This window comes from Leptosomus discolor, unplaced genomic scaffold (assembly GCF_034619465.1).
Source record: "Leptosomus discolor isolate bLepDis1 unplaced genomic scaffold, bLepDis1.hap2 HAP2_SCAFFOLD_35, whole genome shotgun sequence".
Taxonomy (NCBI): Eukaryota; Metazoa; Chordata; class Aves; order Leptosomiformes; family Leptosomidae; genus Leptosomus; species Leptosomus discolor.
Window position 1 is genome coordinate 2,635,269 of NW_028237764.1, and position 11,977 is coordinate 2,647,245.

General features: G+C 53.0%; 1 protein-coding gene across 1 annotated transcript; it reads left to right on the top strand.

The window, feature by feature from the left end:
- Nucleotides 1-11,011: 11,011 nt before the first annotated feature.
- On the top strand, nt 11,012-11,977 carry LOC147413026 (olfactory receptor 14A16-like). Its single transcript, XM_086480898.1, has one exon. It carries the CDS (start codon nt 11,012-11,014, stop codon nt 11,975-11,977), a length of 966 nt encoding a protein of 321 aa, XP_086337024.1.

The following is an 11,977-nucleotide window of genomic DNA, read 5'->3' on the forward strand; positions in this document are numbered from 1 at the left end:
CAAAACTCCATACATTCTAGTTGTTCTCTTACGTAAAGAGCGACTCCATCACCTCACCTTGTTGGCCTGTCTTTCCTGAAAAGGACACAGCCATCCATGACCACATTCCAGTCATGTGAGCTGTCCCGCCATGTCTCTGTAACTGCCACCAGATCATAACCTCTGGACTGCACAAAGGGACATTGCTGGCTCATGGTCATCCTGCTGCCCACCAGGACCCCTGCCTGTCTTTCCTAAAGAGCCTATACCCATCTGTTCCTGCATTCCAGCTACAGGAGCTATCTCACCACCTCTCACTGGTACCTGTAACAGCATAGCCTTGTAGATGTGCACACATCTCTCATGCCTCTTGTTTGTTCCCCACTCTCTGTGAGTTGTATAGGGGCATTTATGTGAGTCCCTCCTCCCATTGAAGCCGACTTCCCAGCTGGAGTGCTTCCTGGCTGGAATTCCTTCTCTTACACTTGATGTGCTCTCTCACTGGTCTGGGATCCATCTCCAGGGCGAGGGCATCTATTTCTGGCACTGGCCTTGAAGTGGGATGGATTGAGGATCCCCTCCCCCAGCCAATCTAGTTTAAAGCCCTCCTTCCTCGATTGGCTAGGCTTTGTCCAAAGATGTTCTCCCCTTCTCTGAGAGAATGTCCTCCAGCAACCCCCAGGAGACCAGGCTTCTCAAAGCGAGTCCCATGGTCTAAGTAGCCAAAGCCCTGGCTGTGGCACCACTCCTTCAGCCATTCATGGATTTTCCTGAATCTGGCGTCTCTTCCAAGCCCCTTGCCTTTGACTGGGAGGACTGGTGAAAAGATGACCTTGGCCCCCGAGTCCTTCACTGCCTCTCCTAGGGCTCTGGAATCCCTCTCGATGCTCGTGACATTGCTTCTCGCTGTGTCACTGCTGCCCACGGGAAACAGCAGCAATGGAGAGTGCTCCATGGGACGTACCAGGTTGGGTAGTCTCTCTGTGACATCCCTAATCCCAGCCCCTGGTGAACAATAAAACTCTATAGACAGCAGGTTATAAGATGGGTGCCTCAGTACCCCTCAAAAGAGAGTCTCCCACTACTATTACCCATCGCTTTTTCTTGGATGCACTTATTGTAATTCGGGGAGCCGATCTAGCCGCCTTCCCTAACTCTGAGGTGTTCTCTATGTCATCATCCTTTTTTCCCTCCTCATTCTGCAGAGCCATGAAGTGGTTCTGCAGGAGCACCTCAGGCTTTGAGGAAGGCTTCTTCCTCCTTCTGGATCTTCCCTGCACGACTTCCCAATCTCAGTATGGTTGGCTTCCCCCTGTTTTGGGTGTGTCAGTGGCAGAGTTTTGCCTCTTTGGCATGAGGTAGCGGTTTTGGGTGTGCTGGTGGAAGAACCTCAGGCTCTTTGGCCAGAGGCTGTGGTTCCGCTGCTGCGTTCCCCTGCATCCAGCTCGCTCTCTCCTTCTCTGCCTCCCTGGTGCTCCGCAGCCTTGTGACCGTCTCCTGCAGCTCAGTCACCTGCCACAGGAGGTCCTCCACCTGAGCACAGCTTTTGCAGCTGCGTTTGTTCCCCACCCCTTCCCCAGGAGGAAGGTCTAGGCACTTCCCCCAGGCTGAGGGCTGAACCGCAGCCTCTCCCTTCAGCAGCTCCGTCTGGCTGGAGGCACTGGTCCCCGCCGGGGCCGGTGGTGCAGAGTGTCCAGCCAGAGCTGCAGCCTTGGCTCTGCCACGAGTGCCCACCCTTCTGCCTCGAGGGTCAGGGAGGATGAGCGCCCTTGGCCTCTCCAACTGGCGGAGCTTCAGCGCCCTCCCCGCACAATGCCGCGGGAGCTGCTCGCTCCGCTCCTTTGCTCCCCACAGGCTCCTGTTGTGGGCAGGCAGTGACAGCCGGTGACAGCCGTTGCTCTGGCCATGCCGACGGCCCCTCGGCCTCTCCCCGCAAGAGCTGCAAGCTCCGGGCGGGTCTCGCCGCTCCCCTGGCGTTTCCCTACAGCGGGAAAACCTCAGGAAAGCTCCTGAACATTCATATCTGCTGCTGGCAGGGCCCGTCCTGATGTAGCTGATCTCAGCGACTGATGTTTAATACATTTAAGTTACTTCTTGAGAAAATGTCATGTCATTTTCTGTGTAACCAGAGTGTCATTGTTGGTGTCTGCCTTCCTGTTTGCAGGGACTGGATTTGTTGCTGACAGTATCTATTTCCTGAAATCCTCGAGTGTGAGGGTTTTTTGATTTTTTTTTTTTTTTAAGACTACTATAATCTTTCTATCACATTGAGGTGGCTACTTGTTTACAGATTCTTCATGTATTACTTGGGAAGAAATGGATCTCAGGAATCAGAAAACATAGAGGAAAACTCTGCCTTGTTCAGTGTCAGCTTGCTTCTCAAATCCCAATTTCATGAAGGATTTCTCAGCTTTCTTTTGTAATGTTTTTTATAATATTGAAATTCTGTGCGTGTTCCGACTGGTAGTAGAGCCCGTTTTTAGCCTTAGTTCTTGCATCCAGAAGGTGTCAAATTGAGGAGTAATAGAGGAGGTTATAGGCAGGGCCTTAATCATTCCTCACTGTGCAATCTTTCATCCCAGTCGGGTGTCTGCTTCTTGTGGAGTGTCTGCGTTTGTGGGGTGTGTAACAGTGGTCAGCTCGTAACCTTTGGAGTGAATCACTGAGAGGTGACGTACAGCAATGAAGTAAAACATCCCTTGAGCTGCCTGAAGAACTTCTCTGGGGGAAAACTCACCCCCATGACTGCTCTGAAGAAGCTGCGGTTGGCTGGGGCAGATGTGGTAACGGGCTCCGTAAGGAAGTGTCAGTGTCAAAAGTGCAAGTGGAGCATTCCCCACCTCTGGTTTTTTGAGTGAGGTGTGTGTGAGTAAACTACACTCACAGCTCAGACATGAAGGCTTTTATTGCCCAGAACAGGCTGCCGGAGGGCTAAAGTACTGCATGGGTCGCTTAGAGCCGCCAGACTCTCTGGAGTGCTCTGAGGTTCCTTTGTGGTAGAAAATGAAGAATATTTGGGTCAGTGCTGCCCCTGCTGTTCTTGCTTCACATTAAAACAGGACACTAAGCTAAAAGGGTCGTGCTGGGTGAGGTCATAGGTGGCTGCACAGGTGACAGGTGAAGAGCAGCCCCTGCCTTGTGCAGCTCCTCCTGCTGTCCCTGATGTCTCAGGAGCTGCTAGGGCAGGAGTGTGCAGCAGGCTTGTGCCGCTGCGGGGGATGTCAGTGGAGGCTTTGTGTCAGTCCCAGCAGGAGCAGGCAGCTGGCTTGTGCTGGTGCTGCTGATGTCCCCTGTGCCTGAGCAGGAGATAGGGCAGAAGCAAGGTCCTGGCAGGTGGAGGTGCCTGTGATGTCAAAGGGGGATGAGGAAAGGGGAGGCCAGGAGGCAGCCCCTGGGTTTGCAGCTGCTGCTGAGGTCCCAGGTGCCTGGGGAGTTGGGAGAGCAAGAGCTTGGAGCTGGGTTGTGCAGGGGCTTGGGATGGCCATGGTGGCTGAGGAGGTGTGAGGCCAGGGGCCAGCTGGGTCTTTGCCAAAGCCATGGTGATCTTCCTCTGTACCTGCATTACCACTACTCTGCCTGTCACACGCTGTATTTGATTTCTCTGCCTTTTCATGTGATTTCACCTGTTCTGATAAAACGACCATTTGTAAAGTCATCTTTTCAGATGCCAACTGCCCAGGCAAAGGCCTTTTCCATCATTCTCCAGGTTTCTTCTTCCTTTACACTTTGTTCATTCAGACACCTCTCACCTATGCAGCTGCTTTGAGCTTCAGCGACTGAAAGAATTTCAGTAGTCTAGTTTTCTCTCGACAGCTCTTTCATTACGTTTATACCTACCTTTGTGTATCTATTGCTCTAAGACATTTCTCACAGGATTATCTCTTGTCGAAAGGCGACCTCCTTAGAGACACCTTGTACTTAGCACAGGGTTGAGGAGTGTGTTTTATTGTTGATGAGACTTGGTCATGCTTTACTTTTTTTTGCTTGTGCATGGGAGAAGACCTTGTGTGTCTGTGTGCAGGCAGCTCTCTAAGGAAAGCAGGTGGGGGATGGCGCAACGGAGATGTAACGTTTGTCTGCAGACTTGAGTGGAGAAGTCTCAGGTAAGAGAGGATGTAAATCCCCTTTGGCCAAAGACAGCAATGGGGAGGTAGAGGAGGTGAGGAGCAAAGCTGTCCGTACGGTGTCAGACCTCAAGGGACTGCTGTTCCTAGCTGTCCAGACCTGCTGAGGAGACACTCTGCATCAATATCAATTGCAGAATCTTACTATCACCTCTTCTCTACACTGAAAATTGAATACAAATACACTTTTAAATTAATTTTAATTAGGTGCACTTTTCAATTTTCCTCTGTAACTACATTCTGAAAGAGCTACAATTAGCTGTAGAAATCTCGAAGACTTGAAAAAACGAAAGGAAGAGAAATAGCTCGTTAAGGCTTTCTGTCTTTTAATGAGCCCCATGGGGTATTTGGCCTTAAGAAAAGGAATCTCAGCTACTGAGAGGAAACTGAACAAACTGCTCAAGTTGTCAAAGTCAGCAGCAAACCCCAAAGTCCCTTGAAGGACTGATTGGCCCCACTGAGGGCCACTGCTGACACAGCCTCCCCAGGGACTCCTTAGAGCAGAGAACTGGAGGCTGTGCTTGCAGGTAGGCAAAGGCCCTGTGCAGGGGGCTGGAGTGCTGAGAAAACCCTGGCTTTGTTTCACCCAGCAGAAAGTCCAAACCCTGACCCTCAGGCCCTGGGCAGGCAGATCCTGCCCCTCGCGGGGGGCTCAGGGCTCTTCCCGGGGGCAGTGGGGTGTGAGGGGGAGCAGTGCCAAAGGCAGGGAAACTGGACAAGCCCTCCCGGCTTCCCCAAGCAACGGGGAAGGAGAAACGGAAAGTTCTGCCTGGGAGGCCTTGGTGGCAGAGGCCACTGCCATAGCCAAGGGGCCCAAGGCCTTGCTCCTGTTGGGCCTTTGAGCCTTGCCAGAGCCCTCGGCCATCTCTGCTGCAGGCTGTCCTGCACTCTGCCACGCCTGCACCTCTTCCCTTGCAGGCTGCACACACCCATCTTGCTTTCCCACACAGCTCTGCCCTCAGCATTTCTAGACCTTTACAGATGTCTCTTCACCCTCACTGCCTCTTCCTTGAAACACAAAGCCATGGGCTGATCCAGACTCCCTCTGGGGGACCTCTTGCACCACAAGGCTACCCTTTGAGGGAGAATTCTTTTGCCTCACATGCAGTCTGAACTTTCCAAGTGGCACTTTGATGAGGTTTCCTTATCTTCCCACTACCAAGTAAAGCTTCATCATCTCTGGAACCACTCTTCAAGCAGTTATTATAGAGCCCTGGGCGTGAACTTCATCAGCCTAAAGAAGCCCAGGTCCCTCAGCCCTCCACACAGGCCCCAAACCCCAACCTGGCAGATCCCATCTGGAGCCTCTCCAGTTCCTTCCCATTCCTTCAGAACAGAGCAACCCACATGCAGACACACTAGTCCAGATGTGGCCACACCAGTGCTCAGACAAGGGCCATCATAATTCCTGTCTGGGTTTCCACACTCCCCCGAATACAGCCCTGTGTGCAGCAGGCCTTATTCCTGGTCAGCGTGTGCCTCTGGCTAATACGGCATCCCTCATCATGCCCAGGCTCCTCTCCTCAAGGTCACAGAATCACAGAATTACAGAATGGTGGGGGCTGTAAGAGACCTCTGGAGATCATCTAGTCCAACCTCCCTGCTAAAGCAGGTTCACCTAGAGCAGGTGACACTTGACTGTGTCCAGGTGGGTTTTGAATATCTCCAGAGAAGGAGACTCCACCACCTCCCTGGGCAGTCTGTGCCAGTGCTCTGTCACCCTCAACATAAGCATGTTTCTCCACATGTTGAGACAGAACTTCGTGTGCTGCAGTTCTTGCCCTTTGCCTCTTGTCCCGTCGCTCGACACCACCGAGAAGAGCCTGGCCCCATCCTCTTGAACACCTGCCCTTTAGTTATTAATAAGTGTTGATAAGGTCCCCTCTAGGTCTTATCTTCTCCAGGCTAAATAGTTCCAGGGGTCTCAGCCTTTCCTCAAAAGAGAGATGCTCCAGTCCCCACATCATTGTAGCCCTCCACTGGACTCTCTCCAGTAATGCCATGTCCCTCTTGAACGGGGGGGCCCAGAACTGGATAGAGCTCCAGATGTGGCCTTAGCAGGGCAGAGTAGAGGAGGAGGAGAACCTCCCTCCACCTGCTGGCCACACTCTTCTTCACGCACTCCAGGACACCACTGGCCTTCTTGGCCACAAGGGCCCATGGCTGGCTCATAGTTAACTTGCTGTCCACCATAATTCCCAGGTCCTTCTCTACAAAGATTCTCTCCAAGACGTCTCCAGCCTGAGCTGGTGCATGGGGTTATTCCTCCCCAAGTGCAAGACCCTCCACTTGCCCTTGTTGAAACTCAGGTTCCTCTCTGCCCAGCTCTCCAGCCTGTCCAGGTCTCGCTGAATGGCAGCACAGCCTTCTGGCATGTCAGCCACTCCTCCCGGTTTAGTATCGACAGCAAGTTGTAGTTGTCTATTTTAGCAAGTACTGCAGCAGATATCACCTAAATGAGCTTTGCAAACATCTGGGCAAGTGCCACAATCATAGAATCATGGAATCGTGTGGTTTTTAACACCTCCAGGGATGGTGAGTCCACTTCCCTGGGCAGCCTGTTCCAATGTTTGACCACTCATTCAGTAAAGAAGTTTCCTAATGTCCAAACTAAACTTGCCCTGAAGCAACTTGAAGACATTTCCTCCTGTCCTATCACTTCTTACTAGAGGGAAGAGACTGACTCCCACCTCACTACAAAGCTCCTCTCAGGTAGTTGTAGAGAGCAATAAGGTCTCCCCTCAGCCTCCTCTTCTCCAGACTGAACAACGCCACTTCCCTCAGCCGCTCCTCACAAGACCTGTTGTCCAGACCCTTCACCACCTTCGTTACCCTTCTCTGGACACGCTCCAGCACCTCAGAGTATTTCTTGCATGAAGGGGCCAGAACTGCACACAGCATTTGAAGTGCGGCCTCACCAGTGCTGAGCACAGGGGCACGATCACCTCCCTGCTCCTGCTGGCCACACCATTGCTGGTACAGGCCAGGATGCTGTTGGCCTTCTTGGCCACCTGGGCACACTACTGGCTCATGTTCAGCCACCTGTTGAGCAGCACCCCCAGGGCCTTTTCTGCCAGGCAGCTTTCCAGCCACTCAGCCCCAAGCCTGTAGCGCTGCGTGGGGTTGTTGTGACCCAGGTGCAGGACTTGGGCACTTGGCCTTGTTGAACCTCATGGCATTTGCCTCAGCCCATGGATCCAGCCTGTCCAGGTCCCACTGCAGAGCCCCCCTACTGTCGAGCAGATCAACACTCCCACCCGATTTAGTGTCATCTGCAAACTCACTGAGGGAGCACTCAGTCCCCTCATCCAGATCATCGATAAAGATGTTAAACAAGACAGGTCCCAACACTGAGCCCTGGGGGTCACTGCTTGTGACAAAGCACCATCTGGATTGATCTCCATTCACCACAAACCCTGTGCTCGGCCATCCAGCCAGTTACCCTGACCCAACCTGAGCCAGTTGTAATGACCAGTAACTCCACACAACACACCTTTCCTCTCCTGAGTAACCACCATACCAAACGGAACCCAAGCTATGGACAGCATGGACTCAGTGGACAATTCATTGACAATTTCATGGACATTTGAGAGGGGTGGCCCACAGTTAAAGCAGTGATAGCTGTCTGTAAACAGCGTGATTGGAAGGGGATGGTTGCATATGAAGGTCTTTTGGATAGTGTGGGACCTGACTATGACAGAAATGGAATGGAATCAGGGGTGGAGATTGGACTGAGTCTGGCTGGGCTGGACTTACTTTTTTTTTCACGGAAGCTCCCATGGTGCTGTGTTTCAGATCTGTGACCAGAAAAATGCTGAGAACACACGAATGTTCTGGCTGTTGCCGAAGAGTGTTTGCACAGTGTCAAGGCCTGCTCTGTTTCTGACTGTGCACATGCAGTGAATAGACTGAAGCGGTGAGGGTGCAAGAGGTTGGGGGGAGACACAACCAGGCTAATGACCCCATAAGACCATCTTACCCCTCAAGTATTCTTGCTTTTACTTTTCTTTTCTCTTCCCCTGTCCAACTGAGGCTCGGGAGGGATGTAAGCAAGCTGCAGGGTGGTGCCCAAATTCTTGCTGGGGTTAACCCACAACACGTACAAACAAAGAAGAGCTGGTCAGGAATGGAAATTCAGGGGTGAGAAGTTAGAGTTGAGGATACAGAGAAAGGGAAGAAGGAAAAACCCAGCACTTCTGGAGGGCCTGCTGATTAACCTCCTTAGAAGAACCACTGGGTTACAGCCATGCTAAGAAGACGGATGCAGAGAGCTCTTTGATATCAAGGATCTCCTCTTCATGATCCAGAATGGTCCACCTTGACATTCTGGAAGTCACATCAAGGTGGCAGGAGGCTGGCATGGCTGAGAAACGAGCTGCTGGATAAAAACCAAACATGAAGGGGAAGCCCAGAAAAGGTGGTAACTGGCTGCCTTCCAGCCTCCTTGGTTCTGTGATTGTGGGAGGAGAGGGACACTCCAGAGCTCTCAGCAGCACTGCCCTCTTGCCAGGAGCTCCCTTCGTCCCAGGCAGGCAAGGGCAAGGTCAAGGTGGCTCTGATGCTGAGGAAAGCTGGGGGTGTTCCATGAAGGCTACAGGTCCTGACCTCCAGCCTCTGGGAAGGGAGAACATGTACCTCAGGCGTTGCTCAGGCCTCTCCTGGGGACAGTCTGATCTCATGGTGCAATGGCAAGCTCAGGTGTGGGACACTGTAGGACATCCTGTGGTGGAGACGGTCGAGGGCTCTGGCAAGACACAAAGCCCCCAAGAGAGACGAGGTCTTTCTCCCCTTGGCTACGGCTGTTGTCTCAACCCCCAAGGCCTACTGGAAGACCCCTTCACCTTATGGCACCAGCACCTCAGTGCCTCCTCATCCCACCCAGGACAAACCCAGAAGCAGAGGACCTTGGCCCTATTCTTGGCACTGCACATCCCCACATCACCCTGCCCCAGGAAGAACCCTGAGGAATGGCTGAGGGACAGGGTCTGCCTTGCAGGGGCTGGCGAGTCAGTCCTTTGTCTTTTGGCTTGATAAAGCACACCAAGGTTTACTCAGCATGTGAGCCACCTTCGCCTTATCTTTGCCTACCTGTCCTCACTGCCTCCAGGTTTCTTTTTCAACCAGCCCCCAGGGAGGCTTTGTCAGTAACGTCCCTCAGTGAAAGCCATTAGTGCTCCGAGAAACTTTGGAGTTTGCATCTGACTTTGACTCCTTGAGAGGTTTCCTCAACTTCCCCTCAGTCTCTGAGTTTCACAGACTTGGCACCAAAACCACCAGAGAGATCATTAAAAAGTTGTTGGGCTGTTGCTCTGCTGCTGAGCTGAGCTGGGCTCCTGGGACAGAGAGAGCTCCTAGCAAGCAGGCAGAGCTGCAGGGAGACAGCTCTGCCCAGCAGCAGCTGCTCTGCAAAGCGCAGCAGGGCTGAGGGGGCTGCCTGTGGGCACCAAGGAGAAAGGAGCGGGGCAGAGAGAGGTTGAAGGCAGGGGAGAGGGGGAGGATGGCTGAGAGCTCACTGGAGGAGAACTCTTCCCAGCCTCTGACACAGTAAGTCTCTGGGGGCAGGGTGATGTGTCGGTGGCTCCTTGCAGGATCTCCTGAATGTGTCCAACCTCTGGGATCTGTCTGTGATGGAGAAGAGGAAGCCGGGCTGCAGAGCAGGGCTTCCCTAGTGCAGTGTGAGAGGGACAGGGCATGACGGCTGCCTTCTGGTGGGGATGGCTGTGGGGTGTGAAGGTGGGTGTGCAGCCAGGGGTGCCCAGGGCTGTCCTTCAAAGCAGTGTCTCTTCACCCAGGGGGGCACTGACCAGAGGCGGGAATTCTGTCATCAGCCAGAGTCAGAACTCATCCTGCCTCAGGTTGTTCCCATGGAGCTGTGGGGAGAAGATGTCGGTGGAAGGACAGACCTCCAGTAAAGATGCATCTCTCCTGACACATAAACGTCTTCCTTCTGCAGAGAAAAGGGACTGAGAGCAACCGGCCTGGGATGTCACCGACGTGGAGGTCCTGTGCTCTGCTGTGTAAGGAGAATATTTTCCCCAGTGCCAGCTGTCTTCCTCTCCTGTTCCCCACTCACAGAAGGATCAGAGTATTGCTCAGCTTTTTTTCTCCTCTTCCTGCTGTTCCTTCTTTTGCTTGTGAAAGCCCTGGAATTTAGGGGGATTTTTGAGGTGTCTCAGATGCATTTGAGACATAGATCCTTAGAGCCTCTGGGCAACGCAGTGTGTGGGACATAGAAACAAGTTGAGTCTCCCTTCAGGAGATGCTGGGCACAGTCTTTTGAGCAACTGAGCATCTCCGTGGGATGAAGAGCTTGAAGTGCCCTTCCCCCGTGCTGGGGGCATTTCAGCAGGGGAGGATGGGAACCTAGTGACAGCCCCATTCTCCCCCACAGGCACTCTGCTGTTAGTACATCTGGAGAGAGCCTGGAGACGGAAAATGGGGGTCAGAAAGGTTCTGTGTCAACTGTGAGTGATCCCTTTGCAGACTTTGCTGTTCAGGAGAACAGAGTTGGAAGGGCTGGGTCCCTCCCTGGGCTTTTCCCTCTCAGACACAGCTGGTCTGGGTGCTGACTCCATCACACTGTAATAAATAGGGACAATTGTCACGGTCACTGAGGCAAATACCTCTCACAGGACTGAAGGCACCCATTGCCAGGAACACCTACCGAATGCACAGGCTGTTTGACACCACTGCAATAGCACAGGTCTGACTTGTCTGGAGCCCATGGGCAGAGCCCCTGCTCGTCAATCCTGACCGCACAAAAAGGAACTGGCTGAAGTTCCCCCAAAAGAAAGAAGTAATTGTGGTGGTTTTTGTGAGATATGGCATAAGATTGGCTCAGAGGAACCTGTTCTGGCTTGTCAATGTCTTCTTCTCTTTCAACAGTGCCCCATTCCTGCAGTGAAATAATGTCCAATGGCAGCTCTATCACAGAGTTCCTCCTCATGGCATTTGCAGACACACGGGAGCTGCAGCTCTTGACCTTCGGGCTCTTCCTGAGCATCTACCTGGCTGCCCTCCTGGGCAACGGACTCATCATCACCGCTGTAGCCTGTGACCCCCACCTCCACACCCCCATGTACTTCTTCCTCCTCAACCTCTCCTTCCTTGACCTGGGCTCCCTCTCCACCACTCTCCCTAAAGCCATGGCCAATGCCCTCTGGAACACCAAGGCCATCTCCTACTGGGGATGTGTTGCCCAAATCTTTCTGTTTTTCTTTCTCATTTCAGCAGAGTTTTATCTTCTCACAGTCATGGCCTACGACCGCTACATGGCCATCTGCAAACCCCTGCACTACGGGACCCTCCTGGGCAGCAGAGCTTGTGTCCACATGGCAGCAGCTGCCTGGGGCACTGCTTTTCCCTATGCTGTGCTGCACACGGCCAATACATTTTCACTGCCCCTCTGCCAGGGCAATGCTGTGGACCAGTTCTTCTGTGAAATCCCCCAGATCCTCAAGCTCTCCTGCTCAGACACCTACCTCAGGGAGGCTGGGCTACTTGTGGTTTGTATCTGTTTAGCTTTTGGGTGTTTTGTGTTCATTGTGGTGTCCTACGTGCAGATCTTCCGGGCCGTGCTGAGGATCCCCTCGGAGCAGGGACGCCACAAAGCCTTTTCCACCTGCCTCCCTCACCTCGCTGTGGTCTCCCTGTTTATCAGCACCGGCGTGTTTGCCTACCTGAAGCCCCCCTCCATCTCCTCCCCATCCCTGAACCTGGTGATGGCGGTTCTGTACTCGGTGGTGCCTCCAGCAGTGAACCCCCTCATCTACAGCATGAGGAACCAGGAGCTCAAGGATGCCCTGAGGAAACTGATGACTGGTTTCTTTGCAAAAGCAGCAATGAACTGCCCATCTTCCTCTGCCTATCACTAG